At 30.9% G+C, this 21,591-nt stretch overlaps 2 protein-coding genes across 4 annotated transcripts; one reads left to right on the forward strand and one right to left on the reverse strand.

The window, feature by feature from the left end:
* Window positions 1-71: 71 nt before the first annotated feature.
* On the reverse strand, window positions 72-7,557 carry LOC143055464 (lipoyl amidotransferase LIPT1, mitochondrial-like). Of its 3 annotated transcripts, none has more exons than XM_076228614.1 (5): window positions 7,434-7,557; window positions 4,309-4,433; window positions 3,137-3,250; window positions 1,505-1,636; window positions 72-738 (listed from the first exon to the last, which is right to left on the reverse strand). In XM_076228614.1, exons 2-5 carry the CDS (start codon window positions 4,327-4,329, stop codon window positions 337-339), a joined length of 669 nt encoding a protein of 222 aa, XP_076084729.1. In that variant the 5' UTR covers window positions 4,330-4,433; window positions 7,434-7,557; the 3' UTR covers window positions 72-336. The 3 variants fall into 3 exon arrangements, with proteins under 3 accessions (XP_076084729.1, XP_076084728.1, XP_076084730.1); XM_076228613.1 differs by having other exon boundaries at window positions 3,900-4,433; XM_076228615.1 differs by having other exon boundaries at window positions 7,478-7,518.
* A 21-nt stretch (window positions 7,558-7,578) lies between these two features.
* Window positions 7,579-17,779, forward strand: LOC143055466 (coiled-coil domain-containing protein 43-like). The gene is made up of 5 exons (XM_076228616.1): window positions 7,579-7,796; window positions 9,419-9,503; window positions 10,854-10,998; window positions 13,285-13,331; window positions 15,030-17,779. The coding sequence occupies exons 1-5, from the start codon at window positions 7,626-7,628 to the stop codon at window positions 15,218-15,220; spliced, it is 639 nt and encodes a 212-aa protein (XP_076084731.1). The 5' UTR covers window positions 7,579-7,625; the 3' UTR covers window positions 15,221-17,779.
* Window positions 17,780-21,591: the final 3,812 nt, after the last annotated feature.

The following is a 21,591-nucleotide window of genomic DNA, read 5'->3' on the forward strand; positions in this document are numbered from 1 at the left end:
CTGAGGAATGAAAATTATTTATTTCTTATGAATCAAGAATCTTGCAATATGATTATTTGATTACCAAGGTGTTGATTTTATCTTTTATTGCAAAAAAGTAAAACCCTGACAGGTTTAAATGCAAACAATATAATATACACAAGAAACATACAATACACGAAAAAAGTGCTAAACAAATCAATATCATATCAAGATTATTATTATGATAACTATATTATTCCATTTTTCAAACACATATAACTATACTATGCATAAATAGCATTAAAAAATATAAAAAAATAAAAGGGATATTAAACTATATTTTTTTTTAATTTCTTGATTTACATTGATCTTTTATCAAACACATAAAACTTTAGATAAACAGTTTACAACCCAAGAATGCAATTCAATCTCTCCAAAATGTCTTGACTCCTTGTTAATCGTATCTAAACTCATTTGTAAATCATTCAACCAAAATCTAGTCCCTATTAAATGTTCTTGTATCAATGGCCTCATTTTTAGGTAGGTCTCATTAAAATTAGTTTCTATGTCAATTTTTGATATCCTGCCTTTTTCAATGTTGACATTTATAGTTATCTGATGTTCAATATAGTATTCTAGATTTTTAACAAAATGTCTAGTCAGTGAAAAATTTGGCGTTCGTCCATAAATCCATTCCCAATCACAAAGTTCATTGTAAATCTTCTGTAAACCTGGGTACTGTGATTCTGATGGATTTATAAACCGAAAATTGTCAATCTGTAATAAAAAATTCGACAATAAGTTATCTCCCATTTAAAAGTTCATCTCAAAAATGTGTCATGATAATATTAACAATAAGTAAAATGCTGGCACTGTCAACTGAGGATCTCAAAATTGCACATTATTTTTATTAAAAAGATGACCCCAACTTTAAATGTTCAATGTAGTGAAAAATTTCTATATATGCATTTATGCAGATGTTGGCAAAACCTGCATATATATCAAAAATACACAAAAATAAAAATGTCTTCAATGCACAAAAAATTTGTATCCATGAAAATAAATAAATTCATGTGTGAAGGGAAGTTCAGTAAACCAACACATCAAGATAATAAAATGAGCTTGAAACATTGTACAACATCTGAAAGACATTAATGATGGCCTTTAGATTTTGGTTTGTGAACTAATGGGTTGCTTTCTTATTGACATTCTACCCTATATCTCCTTCGGTTATATTTTAGAAAATGTTTTCTAAGAAATTCATGTACAGTTAACACTAGCCTATCAACACTAAATGTGTTAGTTCAAACCCTACACATTGTGTTTGACTTTTATCTTAATTTAATAAGATTGACTATTTTCCTGTAAAACGTTTGTGATTCCATAATTAAAGGTACCCTGGCGTTTTCTACCAGTAAATATTGGCTGCCATGCTATACGACCAACAGTGCTGAAAGTGGTATTAAACACCAACATTCAATCAATTATATTTAAGGCCTGAATTACCAAATCTGATAAATTAAGTAATTTCTACAATAATTACATTTTTCTTTCCCTGTAAGAACTGTTGACCTATCACATCTACCAGAGAATCATATGTAACCCCAGGAATGCTGTCAGATAAATTCTTAACTCGTGACTTCAAGCTCTGTGTTGCTTTGCTGTGAACTCCTACCTATAAAATAAACAAAAAGTACAGGGTGAAAAATATAAGTATCATCAAAAGTTTCTTCAAGAGATAACATCAATGCTACAATTCCCTTTTCAATGAATATATGTATATATTGTCAAGTCAATTCCAATATACAATAAAACCTGCTTAAGAGACCATATACATGTATGTATTAAGCAAAAATCTGTGTTAAAATACAATTTATTTTAGATTCCTCTGTAGTACATTTCAAATTGATTGAATCTGTATTAAAAGACCACTGTCTTAGGAGACCACTTTTTTGCTCTCCCTTAAGTGGTCTCTTAAAACAGGTTTCACTGTATATGATGTCTTGAAAATACATGAAATATTTGCCACTGGACATTAAGTAACCAACAATCAATCCATCAATTTCAATATAATTACAAAATTTATGTAACTTGTAATAATATTGGACATTTTGAAAATAAGTTGCATAATGTTGATTCATTATCAGTCTTGGAATATTAATATTCCTTTATAACGTATTTACACTTTTGGTCTTTAGCTGAATTTTGTCTCCAAATGACCTTAGATTGCCTCCGAATAACCTTTTGATGTCAAGAAACAATCTCTTTTTTATTATGACGTCAAATTTTTTGAATTGTTATGTCAACGTTTACGGGAACCTGTGTGATTCTACGTAATGGTGGACAAATTTGCATACAAGTGTAAAATACATCTATGTGTGGGGATTTCTGGGGTAAAGGTGAATTACACATTTACATGATCAACAAAGTGAAAAATTTCAAAAAGCATTTATGCATAGTTTTTTGGCAGACATTGGCTTATATTTAGCATGCTTTTAAACTTGACAACATATATACATGTCCCATTATTTGCAGTAAAAACACTTTGAAATAATTTCTGAATTTACAGCACATGAGATGCTGATGAAATTCCCCTTTCTGCATACAGAATAGTGCTAACGAACATAGGGGCTAACAGAGGTGTACCCAGAATTATTTCTTCTCTCTCGAGGAATAAGAAATAATATGGTTTAGGTTTAATGTTCGAAAAACATTTAGATAATATAATAAGTAATACTGTTGCATCTTGTTAACTAAAATGATAGACTTGCATTGTCCTTATAACTCATTTTTTCTGATATCTCAAATAGGTCCTTTCATGGTTATTGCAGCAATGTTCAATAGGTGATAAATTTTCATAAAAGAGGTAAAAATGGTTTGAAAGAATTTAAGGGAAAAAATCATAGAAACAGAACAGCAGCAGTTCTTTAAATGTTGTAACATGGTCGCACTTCATTTTAAACAAACGCCCATTATTGTTTAGTATTGAAACTGTAATACTTTGCATTGTAGCAGAATAGGAAAACTAGCTTGGATACATGCACAAAATTTCCTGTACATTCATACTCTTTCCATCTCTACTGATAAAATCTGCCCCTTTTTAATATGGGTGTAGTAACCGTGAAGTGGCCTATTGTTTTCGTCAGTCAACTGTATTTTTTTATCAGATTGTTACCGTTGACATTGGGCTGTCCAAATATTCAAATAATTTATCTTTATCCACATCAAATATCAAGGTGAAATGGTGATAGGTTGTATTCCGTCCAAGTTTAGAGGCTGTTCCTGAGACCTAAAAATATAAACATGAAAGTAAATTTATAACATCAATTGTGAGCATAGCTGATTTCTGAACAAATAATTACAGCAAATAAATTAAAGTCTTCTTGTCTTAGAGGATTTACAAAATGTATATTTGTATACTCATTTTTTAGGTTATCAAACATTTCATTAAATGCTTTCATTTTTTTTTTACTTCCACACATTAGAATAAGATCATTTCAGTTGAAGTGTTTTTCTCAGTATCATGTGACTTTTGAGAGCTACTATTATTGTCATAGTACATTTTTTTATTAAATTCCATAAAGGATGAAATGTTATTATTAAATGCATAGAAAACTTTAATTGTACATGCTCATGCTACAGATATTGTCTTTCAATCATGAAAAAAGCTTCTGTCCAAGTTTAACACATTTTCCATGAAGTTTTGACAAGATTATTAATGTCCAAAAAACATAACGAAACAACAGACTGCCCTTAAATTGACAATGCTGGCTGATTAAAGGATAGAAATGTCTCTCTCAAGGTTTTTTGTCTGCTAAGTCTGAGGGAGTTGTAACCTTTGATTAGGACATTTTAAAAAACAATCATCCTTTATAAGAAATTTAAATAATTTTTTTTTCAAAGATTGTGATTTTTCTCATTCAGTTTAATTTTCTCACCTTATAAAAGCCATCCAATAATATATCCTCCCTAGTATTTATACTAAGATCTACATTCCAACGGGATGACAAAGCTTTTACAACAAGATCAAGATTGCTGTACCTGTTGTATAATGATCTGTCTTTAATAAATGAGCAATTTATGTTTCCTTCATCATGATATACTGCTCCTCCCCCACTTTTACGTCGAGCAAGACTCAAGTTATTTTTAGCTATCTTCCACACATCACATTCTAAATATGGATTCTGATGACGTCCAATTACAACAGTAGGTTTATTTTTCCACATCAGCAAAATGGATTTGGCCTTCACGTTTTTATTCTCATACAGCCAATCTTCAAAAGCTAGATTCATAAAAATGTCATTGGAAAGGGAGACAAATACAAGGTCTCCTGATTTGGTAGAATACCTTTTTCTTAGATGATTCCATGTTTGAATTTGTTGACAAAACTGTAGTTTTATCTTCAGGTATCTTGTCACCATGGTCACCATCATTGTTGTTGTTTTATTTTAGATTACAGCTACATTTTATTACTGAAAAAATACATAATAGAAGAAATTACATTTTGATATCATGAAATTTTACAATATCATGCATATTGTAGTTACAAATTTTACATGGTTAACTTCAAATCATTGTTGCTCAGAGTTATTTCTCTTGTCAAATGTCATTTGAACTGTATTAATAAGGGTACAGCATTCAGAAGCCTGAGGAGATTTTTTTTTTTTAGTAATTATACCAATGATGTCAAAATATATATAACCATGTTATTGTTTTCCTGGGTCCAACTTACATGGCTTGAGGGAAAAAATGTGTGTTCATTGTTTGCATGTATGCATGGTTTGTAAAGCACATCAATAACTTAAGGGGGCTTGCGGGTCTAAATCAAATTTTTTATCTAATATAGGATTTTGCTATATTTTTCTATAAATAAACTTTATCTTATACTTAATAGAAAAACGAAATAAAAAAATGGGGTCACCATTCATTTACGCTCACAATCTGCCTTCGAAAGAAGCATACATTTTTGTTAATGTCCGTTTTTTTCTGTTGAACTATACATGTAGGAGAAATAGCGGTAATTTCGAAATAAAAAAAAGAACTTAATTACAGAAATCGCTTAAATTTTACAATTATTTAGTTTATGTACAGCTTATTCGAAAACAACAATAAAAAATATAGGTCATCGATGATTTAAAAAAGATATTTCATTTTAATGCCAAAAAATGGCATTTTTGCAGCAAAGGGAGACAATTTGGAGCTTTTTCAATGATATCTACATTTTAAAAGTCACCTTGGGCCAACACGTATTGATTTTTTGGAATGATTTTTGTACCATATGATAAAGTAACATCTACTTAAGGTAATAAATCAAATTTGTAATGAAAAATAAAAGTTTTTTTTTTTTTCTGAAAATCTTATACCCGCGAGCCTCCTTAAGAACTAAAATTATCATGTCCTCTATTCAATATTTGGACCATTAATTACACAAGTAGTTAATTCTGATCATTATTAATCCAAGATTTTTTGTAATATGTTTAATGCCACTTAGAAAATAATTCCTTCTGTTTTGGGGATACAGGGACACATATCTGTGGTTTACAAACTAGTATCAGTCTGAACACAACATTACATGTATCTATATATTAATAATGAAATAAATAGTAACACAAGCAGATTTAGTGCTATTTCCTATATAAAGCTTAAAAGAAACCAGGGATGCCGGCAAACACAACTGGAGAGGGCTTACATGCTGTCCAATTGAATTTACTTGAATAAAATACTGTTTGAAATAAACTTAACACAACTGGACACTTTGCTATGAGGAAAAGAATGCCCTTTAAAATCAGATGTCAAACAGTCATTTAAGGCTAAGTACTGTTAACACATGTAACATGGTTAACATCAAATCCATGAAATTTTTTACCATGATTTGTCAAAGTATCCTTAAAATGGTGAATTTTCTTACAGAAAGTCTCTATCTAATTGTCATGCACCAAAAATTACTGTTAACGTCTTTTGGCAAATTTTTTTATCAATTAATATCTGTCATAACTCATAGAATTGGCTACAAAATGTGTGCCAACTATTTTTTGCACTGGAACTTTGGCAATTATGTAAAGGAGAGTGTACTAATAACTTTAAAATTTTAATTAAATAAAGTTAACAATATATACATGTAGCATTTTCTCCTTTTGACACTGACAAATGGCTAACTGTGGCTTAAAAATGAGATGTGACGAATTAGGATAAAAAATTAGAGCTGATTCAGCTCATTTGACAATAAAGAGCATTGTAACCCTCATGTCCAATGGCTGTTTTGCCATACAAGCAGCTCCCCGCCATTGGACTTCAGCATAATCTCTGACTATATATAGCTACCCTCATGAAGACATTGCATAAGATAGAAATAAAAATGGTCTTTCATCAAGTTTCATGAGGTCTCATGAAAAGCAATTATCAGTCAGAGCTCAGACATAAACAAGTCGATTTTTGTTTTTGACTTAAAGAAGTCAAAACATGTATTTATTATAAAAATGTGTATTCAGTTTTAGACTTATCTAAGTCTAAAAATGAAAGACTTGTTTAAGTCTATTTATGTTGATGAAAAAACGTGTCCAAAGTACACCACCTATGACAACAAAAACCTGTCTGAGAGTTCACAAGGACTTGAGCTATCGTAATTTAATTATCTAATTGAACATCCTTACTAAACACAGATGTTTTACCTCATTACATTGTAAGTGTGGTTCCATGTGGTTGCATTGTAAGGTTAATTAACATTACCTCCGATTTTTTAGACTCTCATTCATATTTTTCTTTATTAGACAAAGCATTGTCTTTCAATGAGGTCATTATTTGATTTAGATGCATGACCTTTTTATAAATATGCGTGGGTCTTGAAGTTAACCAATTTTGATAACTTATTGACTTGTAGGAGACAATATTTGCAACTTTTTGATTCTGGTCATTTATTTCTTGCTTAACAATATTTGACTTATTAAAGTCGTATTTTGTCTTTCATTAAAGGGAGACAAATCCTAAAACTTACAAATATAGACCTCTATGAGTCAAAGCAGATTCAGACTTATTTATGTCTGAGCTCTGACTGATTATGAAAAAGAAATGTTCAATAAACCTTCCAAGTACAGTACATTGTAATTTCTTTTTAAGTAATTTATCATTTTTAGCATGCTAACTGGAAAATAAGATTGTTTTTAAGTTATCAGAGTTATTTGCAAAACGTTAACAAACAAAACAAAATAAAAAAAAAAATGTGCTACAAAATCACAGGAGTTTGAAATCCTATCAATAAGGGGGTAAAAATATACCAAAGTCGACTATCACAGTAGAGCTTCTCTCGAAGAGAGAAGCGCTTCGAGAGAAGCTCTACTGTGATAGTCGACTTTGGTATATTTTTACCCCCTTATTGATAGGATTTCAAACTCCTGTGTACAAAATATAAGTCATATTATCATGAAATTTGAGAAGATGACATTCTAAAGCTAAATACGGAATGGACAAACACTTACAGTCCATTTTTTTTCGTAACATATATCATAAACAGATATAAGACCTGTCAAGATTGATCTTTTTTAAAAATTGTGTTAAAATATCATGTTTTCATGGGCGCAGCCATATTGGTATTTTTCGAAGTTCTCGGACTTTAGTGAGGTAATTGAGAGACAAAAGCAGACTTCCGTTATTCCAAATGCTCTAGGAAAATGGCAACAAGTCAGCAGCCTTTTGAGGAATGGCTTTGTGCCAAGCTGTTATCACTGGACCCAGAAATTGATACTGATGTATTTGTTATGTACATTAACGGTATTTTGGACACAGACGATCCTTCCGATGAAAAGAAAGAATCAATGTCAGAAATTTTATCAGAAGTGTTTGTGAGTATCACTTGTTCAGTTGTTTACATGTACATCAGAGGTATAATATTGTGGGGTTTTAATCCAAGGTTACTGTTTTTTTTTTTAGATTCCCCTATCCCTCTTGCACTATGTACATAAGCAATTCTCTTTTATGTAATTTTCCGTGTCCCGCAACTCACTGGCGCTAGACTTCATTTCCCTTTTTCACGGGACAATAATTTGACTTTCACATGTTACCCTTGAATGTACAAAAAATCGGCAATCCGGCTTCACGCTGAGACCCCAATGAGACCCACAACATCATCCTGCTCAGTAAACAGATTTGGTGAAACTGATGATTTAACCCTCTTGCTGACGACTGTTTGTCAATGTTACATTGCATGTGCCAATGTTGTCATAATTTGTTGTGCAGGTGAAATCACAAAGGTCTAGCTGTTGTATTTCCAGCACATAAAATACATCCATTAATTAATTCAGAACTACCAGCAGCAAGGTGGTTCACCACAACAGGCAGTGTTCTTCATACATTTGATCTCGAAATATTATCAAGTAATTTGAGAAGTTAAAATGTTATCACTTCAATAAGTGTTTATAACCATTTTTGGATATATTTCCCACAAGCTTGATTATTTTATTGGTCAAAAGACAAGAATTCTATTTAAAAAACAACTATGAACATGCAGAAATTGTCTTTTGCTTGATAAGCCTGCCAGTTTTTACAGTTTATTTGAATATGCAAAAACTGGAAAAATTTGTAGATCAGGACATAACCTTAAAATAAATCATTCTAACTCTAAAGAAAACCGATCAGGTCACTTAATATTGTTGACCTTTGTCTGATAGTAAGAGTAGTTTTAAAATGAATATTTAATTACAGAACAATTCCCAAGGGTACTTTTAAAAGCTTTAGCGCACTAACTTACTGCCAAAGCGCACTGGTGAAATTGATATCCAAAGATAAAGGGATAATTGATTAATGTAGGAAAATTATAGAAAAGTTTGTGAAAATATGAAAAATCAATGAAATTAGCATTTGAAGATCAAAGAAAACACCAAAATCACTATAATAGGTGATAAATGAATTTAAAAAAATCACTGAAATAGGTGATTATGAAATCACTTGTTTAAGTAGCACCCCTGACTGAAGACAGGTGCAAACAAATGCAGTGGGTTTAACCGAGTTAGTAGGAACCAACATACAATGACATAGAAAGACACACTATAAAAAAAATAAAATGGCTTAACTAAATCAAAAGGCATGTTATTAACACAAGTGAACATACACTGAACAATTTGATCTATGACACAATGTGAAAATAAGGGGTAAGATGTTAAACAATGTCAGAAAGACAAACATAATCATGAACAAAATGTTGCCAAATCTACATGTACATGTATGTGAAGACATGAAAGAGACATTTATACTGTATTTGTGTGGTTTACATACAGTTGTACATGTACATGCATGGTTTAATGTTTACATGTACATATAAAAAAGAAGATGTGGTATGATTGCCAATGCGACAACTGTCCACATGCATGGTTTAATGAGTATTAGATCTGTCAAGTGGTATTACAATAATCTATGATCATGATGGTATACAATGTATTAGTTATAATTTCCAATTTCTCTTTTGCAGCCAGATAACTTTTCTGATGTTTGTGCTGAAGTTTACAATAAATATGAAGAAATACATGGTTTAGCTGCATCAAAAGAAGATTCAGGTAACCATGATAAAAAAAAATTAATTTTATCAAATGTAACTAAATTAAAAAAAATTAGAAATACATTCATTTTTTTACATTCAAAAAGATACAATTTTACATTAAGCTCTTAAATTGGTAACCAATGGTAACCATGAATATAAATGAATCCACATTTATTATGTTTATAGCTAAAAATTATTGAAGGATAGAAACTTCAGAGACAAAAAAATAAAGAATTACAAAAATTAAGATTTTGTAAGCAAGTCATGCAAGTTAAGTGAAGTTCCTGAACATCATGGCTTGCACTGGAATAAAATTTATATTATTACCAGATTTTTATTATGTGATAACAAATAAACAGTTATGGGAAAGTTATCAATTTTAAAAGTATATGATATTGGTTTGCAATCATATGATAAAAAATAGTTTTTTAACAGTCTTATTGCACTGAGTGCAGATAAATAAGTATACTTTTGCTAGTGTAAACTTTTTAAAATCCCATTAGAGAAAGTTGATCACATGGTCAATTAATGCATCATTTATTTTCAATTTCCGCCGATCTTCTCATTATGCAAAACAATGAACATGAGGAATGAAAACAGAAGTCAAATTCGGATTAATTGATTGTGCCTTGACAAAGAAGCACATTTCAGATACTTTTCATTCAACTGAAGAATAAGACTAATATTGATGATGGCAAGACTCAGCTAGTGTAATCACTAATTTGATGGCAAGACTCAGCTAGCAGGCTAGTGAAATCACTAATTAGGAGGTTTCCACAGACACACAGGTTCATGAAAAGGTGCATCCAAATGTAAATCACACGTTCAGGATGTGTACATGGTGTACATGTTTCAACAAAAACTCTATAAACACAGATCCTCTCAGAAAAATAGAAACAAAAAATCAATCAATCTAAACAACAGAAACATACTACTAATATAAGTTACAGCTACATTCCTATTGCATGTATTTTTAGGTTTTGTTTGGCTTGCTTGCTTTGTTTATGTAACTGTTTGCTCAAGCATTTAATGTAAGATTTACAATCGCAATCAATTGATAAGTAATGCTATGGATGCTTGTGCAAACATTTATACAAACAAAGCAAGCGAGCCAACCAAACCTTTAAACTACACCCAATAGGAAAATAGCTGTAACGATAACATATCTTCAACAGTTGAAAAGGACTTGCACATACTTGATACATAAAAAAAATGTCATACCGGTACTCTTATGTAATTATCTCTAAATTACCTTGTGTTATAACAAGTTTGATTAAATAACCAAATTGAAATTCTATGAATATCTGATACCAATTATGACATAACTCTTTGTTATTGTGTTGTTCTAATTAATTAATTTTTACAGATTCAGAGAATTTGGCTAAACAGTTATCCAACATGTTAGAAAACCAAAAAATAGAATCAGTAAAACCTAAAGAAAATCTTAGTAAGGAAGAGAAAGAAAGAAAGGCCGCCATTTTAGCACAATACGGCCACGTGTCAGATGAAGAGTATCCTTTTATTGTCAGCATGCTGTCTTGTGTTAATCTTACTGTGGATTCATTAACTAATTTCCGTGGATTGCGAAAAACTTACCTTTTTCGTGGATATGTAATTTCAAAGTTTTTGCCATTGAAAGTCTGCATACAATCTAATAGAATACTTGTAATTTCTTGAACATTTAAATTCATGGTTCACCTGTACCCACAAAAACCACGAAAATTGGTATCCAATGAATAATCATGAATCAACACTATTAAGAATTCAAATTTAAAGATAAGTACATGAGGTGGTTGATGGGGGTTTAAAGAATAGTAAATAATCATGTGATAATGAGCCAAAAAATTAAAGAATACTGAACAATGAGATGCTAAAAATATAAGAATTAGAAAATAATGTCTATGAGCTGATGAACAAACACAAAGTTAGCAAATCAAAAGATGTGTTACATCCAAAATTAAATCATTTATTTTTATTCACTCTTTGTTTCTAAGAAAAGATTTCTTTCCAATAGACAACTTTCGAGTTCGATGCATTTCCGTCAAAAACTCTGGTTTTAGTGAACGTCATTTGTGCGTTTAGGGGCGTCGTCACTTCCATTTCAATGTTAAGCGAGTGGTTGGAAAACTATAATTCTATATTGTACGAATTATTCAGCAAATTAAATTCTCAAAATTGACAATCAGCACTGCTGTCATTAGGGAATTGTCATTAAGTACCTACAGAACAACCATTATTTCTAGTTTATCCTGCACAAAGACGATCACTAAGACGCTTGATGAACGTAATTAGTACAGGGATACAGGCGATCCCCTCTATCTGGTAAATGACGTCATAAAGGCGCGCATAATTGACGAGTTTTTGCCGGTGACGGATGAACTCGAAAGTGGTCTATTGCATCTTATTTTTATTATATTTTGACAATAATAGCTAAAACAGCTATTTCATTTATGCATTTTTGGTACAAATGTTTCTATATTCTGATGATGGTCAAAAAGTACAAGGAATAGAGAACAATGTCATGAAAAATTAAAGAATACAGAAATAAAGAATCCTTGTATTTGTACTGAAAATAAAGAGATGGGGTAGGATTACAAATGAGACAACAAACCATAAAAAAATAATGGATAACATAGATAAGTACATGAAAGATATGAAGGTTGAAATTATATCCTATAAAATCAGTTTAGCAAGGTTGTGTTTTCAGTTTCAATCTGATTGAAGGGCAACAGCCCTGAGATGCATGGATGAAATGTAGCTATTAAAAAGAAACATTCTTCAGATTATTAAAAGACCATTGATAATCTGTTTATCTCTGTTTCTGTAGGCGACATCTTTAACATAGGCTCATAACTCTTAAATCTTTTTCTACACTACTGATAAAAACTCAAGTATCATCATGATCATAATATGAAAAATTATCACAAAAATATTTCAAAGACAATTAAAAAAAAAAGCAATAAAATGAATAGAATAGTACAAGGGTAATTGCATGAACATTGATGGATATTATTTCTTATAAAATAAAAACATTGTTCTTACAAGCTTAACATCTACTCATGGCTGTTTTAAAATTATACCCTTGGCAGGCACTTTTTATGCTAATGAAAATTATCATTTTACTTAACGGCAATCTAATTGAAATTAAGTCTCTGCACTCACTAATTTTTGTAGAGCCTAATTAGCAAGACATAGCGATCCTACATTCTGTTGTCGTCTTATTTGGCTGCTGTGTCCACAAATATTCACTCTGTGGTTAAGGTTTTTGAAATTTTAATCACTTTATTAAACTATCCTGTATTTCTACCAAACTTGGACAGAAGCTTGTTTATGATCATAAGATAGTATTCAGAAATCAATTTTGGAAAAAAAACCTGTTTATCCCTATAACAATGTATTAATTACATTCATAAAGAAGCCGAGACACTGGGTTCCCTGAAACCCTTACAAATTAATTTTATGCTTGGTAGCTGCATGGGAGATAAATCATAACAAAATGACCAAGTGTATGGATTTAATTTTTAAAAGATTGACCTACTGGTACAATACTTTGATAAACTTTAAAATACAACCACACATATAAAGTCAATTTGAGTGCCTCCCATCGCCCTACATGATAAATTCTGAAACAGCCCTGGGAAAATATTTATCAATTTTGAAGCAATAACCCTTTAGTATCATAATTTCAATTTAAGTTGGATATTTGATATTTTTCAACCCAGGTTGTATATTCACATTTATTCTAGTAGCTGTACTAGTTTCCAGTCCTAATATTTTCTCCTTAACATATAAACCAGAGATGATGACAGACCAGATGATCCAGGTGGAGATAGTCAAGACAGTTGTATCTTTTTTATGAAAAGTTCTCAAACTTGAGACTTTATACATGTTATATCATGTATATTGTAGGTGTGGACTGTTGAAGGACTGAAGGATCTATTTTTAGACATTTCATGTGTTGCTTAAATATTTATTATTCAAGCAATCTTACTAGTATTTGAACATTTCTGAGAAAATCTGAGAAATTAACTTTAATATGTAAAAAAGGGTTAAAATTCAGGTTTTTTTTTAGCAATTTAAAAATTTAAGGGATGAAAATTGAAAACAAACTAGCTTACATGTTTAGATTTAGGAAATGGAGATTCAATAATATGCTGACTGCTCTCACTGAAAACCACAAGATAAATGTAACAGTAACTATTATATGAAGACATAAAATTTAAAATGGCAAATTTTGCAAAACACATTGCTTCCATTAACAAATTTCCTAATTTGATAAGTGAATTTCCCTTTATTTGAAAATTCAAAGTCAGATCTTTCCAAATGTTCACACCCTATTTAAGAGGGTATCTTATCTTCAAGTGTCAAACATGTCAAAGTCTGTTTTATGATACTGTTAGTGTCAAATGAGCCTTAATTTTTTTATCGTCATTCATCATTAGCGTCAAATAGAGTGAAATATTTATCGTTAACATTATTCTAACAAATATTTGATAGTCATTAGTCATCAGGGGTACAACATTCATACCCTCCTTTAAGCCTATGATTTGTATTTGATTATTCTAATATGGACACATACTATGAAGCAATGTTGTTAACATGTTTAATCCCCGCCACATTATTATGTATGTGCCTGTCCCAAGTCAGGAGCCTGTAACTCAGTGGTTGTCGTTTGTTTATGTGTTACATATTTGTTTTTCGTTCATTTTTTTACATAAATAAGGCTGTTAGTTTTCTCTTTGAATTGTTTTACATTGTCTTATCGGGGCCTTTTATAGCTGACTTTGCGGTATGGGCTTTGCTCATTGTTGAAGGCCGTACGGTGACCTATAGTTGTTAATGTCTGTGTCATTTTGGTCTTTTGTGGATAGTTGTCTCATTGGCAATCATATCACATCTTCTTTTTTATATTGTTTATCTCTTTGAGACCATAGGGAATCACTATAATCACAGAGTTTATAATGGCAAGTTTGAAAGACCCCAGTGACACATAAAACTGATAAAACTGGATATAAAGTTCTTATTTCACTTTCAATATGTTAATTTGTTTTCAACTCTTATTAAAATGTTAACAATTACACCTTAAAACATTTAATGAACTCAAATTATTCATTGAAAACCAGAGTTCTTGATAAGAATAATACCCATGTTTAAAGTAAGTCACTGTGTTAAAATGCAGTGTTTCAAGTTCATTTGTATAATTTGTTTCCACATTACTCCTGTAAACACAGTAATTTAATGATCAAAGCATGAACAAAAATGGGGTTCCCTAAGATCATGATGATTTTGGTATTTCAATTAAAAGGTTGTTTTTTTAAGATTGACAGATAGATAACTGTGTACCATAGTATATCCTTTCAATGATAGATGTATGAAATCTGTAACATTGACGTCCATATTAGAATTTACTTTCAATGATTTTGGCTGGTTTCTTAAAAAGAAGTTCATATTTTTATCTGAGCACAAAATGGCCAATCTGGAACAGGTAATCAAATAAGTACTGAGCCCAGGTGTACATTGTTAATCCTTAACACTTTTGAAGCTTTGTTACAGAAAAACGTCAATGCTGAAAGTGTGGCTAATCTAGAGAAAGAAAAAAGAGAAAAATCTAAGATTGAATCTGACAAAAAGAAAGAAAAAGATAAAACGGACAGAGAAGCCCAGAAACAAAAACAGACGGACAGAAAAGAAAGTGAAAAGAAAAGAACACAGAAAGGAGAAAGACGAAGATAGCATTCAATTGTAATTTTAGAATTTAATGAATTAGCTATAAATAGAACTTGTTATTGTTAAAGAGCTAGTGTTGATGAAAAAATATTGTGTTTTTGGTTAGAAATATGAAAATGGTAAGGGGTGGTTACTTGAATCTTTTTTTATTATTATTACTTATGCCTTTTAACATTTAAAAGTATGTGTAGCATTATATTTATGAGAAAACTAAAAATCATGTAGCTAATTTGTTATGATTTAACATTAGAAATGTCAAATCATGCTTTGTGAGATTTATCTAATTTTGAATGTACATGTACATTATTGTAGTGTCATTTTTATGAGAATCTGGAATATAATTAAAATCTTAGAATTTGTAAGGGGTTTAAATTGTTTAAGGTGGTACCCAACACTTTGACTAAAATTAATTTGGCTCGTTTAATTTTCATAAAATTTTGTCAAAGTATTTACTTTGACCCTTTAACAAAAATATAAAATTTTCAAAAACTTTGAACCAACTGTTTTGTCAGAAAAATTACACTGGTTATATAGCAGTTTGACAAACACCAATTTTGATCATTGAGAAGCTTAATATTCATTTTACAACACAACGTAATTAAAACGTTTAGCTGACTTTACAGAATTATCTCCCTGTAGTGTTAGGTACCACCTTTAGGCTGAAACCTCCTGGTACACCTATAAAAAAAAATCCCTGGATCTGAGGCTAATACATTTGATTTGTGTTTGTTTTTTATTGAACACTAAGTTTGTAGACTTGATCTTTTGGTAATTTTAGCATCCCCATATGTAAATAGAAAACCACAGGGTCTAGTATTAAAAATTTTGTTCTTTTAATTCTCTGTTATAAAGATTGATGAACTTGTGATTGATAATTAATCTGTGCAATTACTAAAGCTATAGGTATCACTACAATGTATTTTTCTTATTATTTGTGATATTTATTTTTTTTATATCATATATATTATGTATACGGCTTTCATGGCCTTTGTCTCCAATTTTAAAATGGAGATTATATTGTGGTTTTTATTGTTGTCCATCTTTCTATAAAGAAAATAAATGATTGGGATATAAAGCTATATATAGAGATGCCCCCTTCTATAATTTAGTTTGAGAATGGGGCAAGTTTGTCAGAAATCCTTCACAATGAGTAGGTTGTGCCACACTTGACTTATGTTTGATTATATAATTTATTTTTTATTTATCAATAATGGAAGATGGATATAACTATATGTTATATGTAAAGGATAGTTTATCCTAATCAAAGAACCTTTGTGAGCATGCTTAAATATCACACATCCCTACATAAGTGCAAAGGGGCATAATTGCTAGATTTTTTTTTATCATAATTGATTGTCCAAATGCACATCTACGTAATATGTCCTTATTATCAATAAAGTTTCATGAAATTCGGGTATATGGTTTCAGAAGAGTTGTTATGACAAAAACACAACTGACTGATGGAGGGACTGACAAATGGACAGACAGACTTGTCAAAAATTATGCTCCAAACAATTGTGTGGGATATAATGTCTTCATTTTCATGGAATCAAATAAAATTTGACAGATTGGCATCATAAATAGCAATTGTAGTTGTGCATTTTAAAGTCTATTGGAAAATTTTCTTTAATATCTTTTTGTAACTCACACAGGATGAAAGGGAAGACACATATTATTTGTGTCGAATGCAATAACTTTGTCAGGTATTTATATTGAATATAAATTTTACTTCAGCGTTGTTGTAATACATAAATGTATTTATAGATTTCAAATGGGACATCAATAGAGATTAATACATGGCCTTTTCCATATCAGCCTGGGTATCATCCCGAGACCCCCATATCAGCCCGAGACTTAGTCGAGGTGCTGATATGGGTCGAGGGATGATACCCAGGCTGATATGGAAAAGGCCATGTATTAATCGCTTTATCATATACTTCCGACGATAGTTTTATGTAAGGCAAATAAACTAATGCAATAACTAAAACAGTCAAACATTTTTTAAAGAAAATTAAAATTATGAATCAAATATACTATAGTTGTCCAACAACAGCATCATTAACTCCTTATATATTTATGGTAACATTTCCTATAGAGGCATTTTGAAACATTGAAAATTTGGAAGAGTTTTACGATCATTACTACTCCATGTTTGATGTACTATAAAATGATTCATAATTGTCAATGGCATTTGTTAGCAAAAGTTCCCGTAAATTTTGACGTCGTCATAAAAAACATCTGACGTCACAATGGAAAAGTAAACAACCGATACAGGAAACACCGGAAGTAACTTGCACGAGAGGCACTGATATGGGTTTTTTGCACGAGAGGCACTTGATATGGGTTATCAGCCCGGGTGGGAAGATATGGCTTGTGCACTTCCGCCCATTACACATATGCAAAAGCTATCATATTAATGCTAAGTATATGATAAATAGTTTTATTATTCCTTTAATGATTTCAATACCACTGTATTACCAGAATTTTATGGAATGTTTATTTATTCGTGAATATATACATGTATATGAATCTGAATGCCTGACAAATAAACTATTTTATTAATAACTGTGTCTCTCTATAGATTCCTTAAAACTAAATGTGTATAGTTAATGATTTTGAGATTTTAGGATTTATGTTTGCGCAACAAGAATTTCTAAACAAAAAAGCTGTAATATACCCTCATTATGGTTTTGAGATAGCATGATATCCAAAAATGAGGGAGAAATTTCACTTTGCTGCTTATCTGCTAAGCATGAGGCATTTTGGCAACAAAGTAAAGACAGGTCAACTCAGCTCAAAAATATAGTTTCTACCTGTGACGACATAGTCTTGCTGCTGACTGTTAAAAATCAGACTCCCCATGTAGGTCTAGTACAAACCAGGGTTCCTATATATATAAAAAAAAAATGAAGTCTGAGTGCCAATGAGACAACTCTCCAAGTCTCAATGTATAAAAAGTAATCAATTATAGGTTGAACAGCCTTCAACACAGAGCCTCGGCTCACACTGAACAGCAAGCTATTAAGAGCGCCAATGTGACAAGTGTAAAACAATTCAGACAGGAAAACCAATGATCTATTCTTGCTCTCACCACATTATTTGCCAATTCATAATCTTAATCTGTCTAAGGAAGTAAGAATTTTGTCTGCTCTATGGTCGGGTTGTTGTCGCTTTGACAAATTCCCCATTTCCTTTCTCAATTTTATTTTTATTTATATAATTTGCCTTACATAGAAGTTGCATCTGAATAATACTGCTGTGGTAGTTTTTTGTCTGGCCTTGATAGGTATACTATTTCCAGTGACAGCAGCTGTGTCAACAATGTTTTAGTTTGTGATTAGGTCTAGTTTATGGTAAACCACAATTTGTACCTTTTGTTTCACACTCATATCTGGTGCGGATCTTTATGGTACAATGCAGGGTAATTTAGTATCTCATTAACATGTTATTTTCCATTGGACATTCAGCATATATATATTTCCGCAGATCCATTTATTTTGGTGGCTTGAGGGAAACCTGAAATTCAGGAACATTTGATTTCTTGGATTTTTTTTGCATAAAAACTTAAAATATAATTTTTAATTAAGTGAACTTAATTTCGTGTTTCACTGATACTCTTTTAAAATCTACAAAAGTGACATCCAAAATTAAATAAAAGATACACAGACATAAACTTGTCTCAAGGACATGAATTATCTCCCTTTGAAACAAAAATACATACATGCTTTCTTTGGCTCTTGGGTTGGATTGTTGTCTCTGACACATTCCCAATTCCTATTATCAATACTAAGATTTTTCAGCTTTTTCCTCCAATAAATCTTGTAAGTTATGTTCAAACAAGAGTGCACACACTGAAATGTCTCGCCTTCTTTACTAATCATTGATATTATATATGTTGATAGTCCTAAATATAATGCTTTATTACAACTGTCACATTAACTTAACATTAACCAAGAAAACTAAACATTGACCAATGAACCATGAAAATTAGGTCAAGGTCAGATGAACCATACCAGGCAGGCATGTACAGCTAACAATTCTTCCATACAATAAATACAGTTGACCTATTGCTTATAGTTTAAAAACAGACCAAACACAAAAACTTAACACTGAGCAATCAACCTTGAAAAAGTGGTCAATGTCAAATAAAACCTGTGCCACCGGCATTTAGATCATAAAATATTTCCATACACTAAATATAGTTGACCTACAGTTCAATTTTCGCGAAAGCCATCCCAAACTCCAAACACCGAGTTTTTTGCTGGTGTGACACCAGGAAACTCCGACATCACTCCCTAAATTGTCGGAGAAATTTGGGAGTATTCCCTCCGACTTCCGCGTAAATCCGTTACCTTTTGTTTATTGTATTAGCGACATCTCTCCCAGTCTGGAGTGACGCGGTGTCACACCAGGTAATTAATTGCCCTAATCCTTCTGATCTATGCCGGCACTCGACAGTCAAGGTATGCGAGATTTCTAATGTAATTAAACAATTGTATTTCCTGTCTATTGATTATCAGGTTATATCTGATTGCTTGAAACAAATGAAAGATTAAAATAAAAGTCAAAACGTTGTTGTTAATTCTTTCAATTACACTGTACATTTAAATCAAGTTAAAAAAAAAAACTATATTTGATTTTGACTTCCGTTTTTTATCAGTAAATAAATATTTAATTTACTAAAAGAGATATAATTGTGTAACAATAAACGGAGACTAACGTTGAATAAATTAGGACAGTTTAAAGAAAAATTACACGTCTCAAAGTTTTTTATACAAGTAAAAAAGAAAATATTATTCACTATCTGTTATGCTAATAAGTTTCCATTTCCATTTTACGATTACAAAATAAAAGTTTTAAAAAGCATAAGATTGTTGTTAATGCTTTCAATTGCAGTAAAGTTTTATAAAAAAAAAATCTATACTTGATTATGATCTCTTGTTCTTTTTATCGGTAATTTATATAACTTGCGAAAATAGACGGAAATTAACGCTGAAGTTATAAAATGTGAGAAAAAAAGAAAATTACGTGCCTTTAAACTTGTATATGCAAGAAAAAAAGAAAATACTATTCACAATTCGCTATGCTTAATAAGTCTACGGCATTTTCTCTTCACAATTTGTTAGCATTACTTTAGGATAAATAATACATTTCGGCTACAACAGGAATACTTCTATAGCTGCATCAAATCGTCGTTGCATAATATTCATTTACGCACAATGAATGTAAACTCTTGTGTTGTATTTAGAACAGTAATCTTTAAATATTTCTAAACCAATAAATTGCCGTGGGAAGACAATACGCAACTCAGTGATCAACAGTGCGTGGTTGAACTTGACTTCGCTCACAATATTGAATGCTAAAAATAGTGACATCAATTGTGTCCACGAGATTTTTATTTGGCGGGAAATAGTATCATGTAACAGTTAACTCAGGTGACCTTTCTGGATAACCGTGGGAAAGTTCATTCAAGGTTTAAACTTGCTTTGTAATGATTGACATACATTTGTGTGCGTTAAGATTGAGGCTCTAGAAGGTCCTTTTACAATTGATTAACCGGATTCTAAATTATATTCCTTTTCTGAATAAACCAACATCAGCCTTTTATTTTTACGTTTCTCAGTCAACAGAGGACATGAAACCGGACATTATTTATACGTCTATAGTCAACAATATTAACGGTATATGAAAACAGGATGCATGTTCATGATGGGCGTTGGTAGAGACCTCTGTGAAAATTTGTCGATCGTTAAAATCCGATCTATTTTTTTTTTTACATATTTCTTTCTTGTAGAACACGATATAATTTCATTTTAATATTCTATTGTATAAATTGTTGAACTACTTCTTTTTATATTTCGCCGATGAGTTTTAACGAGCAGTAAACTACGGATTGCGCCAATCCAATTTTATTTTAAATAATTAAAGATCAATAACAGATTAAAAACACATGATTTCTTTTCTCCATATAATTAAATAAGGTTGTGATTATTACGTTGTCTTCTCAGTATTTATGAATATAGGGCTGCCACATTGCATACAAAACTATTTGTCACTTTACAGTTTCTTTTTAAAATTCAAATATTTCAAGTCGGAGGTAGTGAAACATAATATTTTACATTTCAAAATAAATTGAAAGTAACAGAGTTCACTTGTTGATCCGATAAATTAACTCTTGGGTTTAATTTAGATTGGACAAATTACCGTAAAAACATCATTTTGTTTTAAGCCAGTTGATATTAATTTTATAATATTGAACTATTAATGAACCGAATATTGCTCACTGAGTAGGTCATAAAAGGTTCTAATTGTGGTAAAATCGTCTTTGTTGAAAAAAACAAAAATTATGACCTGATCGGACTATAATGAAAATACAA

This window comes from Mytilus galloprovincialis, chromosome 12, assembly GCF_965363235.1.
Source record: "Mytilus galloprovincialis chromosome 12, xbMytGall1.hap1.1, whole genome shotgun sequence".
NCBI lineage: Eukaryota > Metazoa > Mollusca > Bivalvia > Mytilida > Mytilidae > Mytilus > Mytilus galloprovincialis.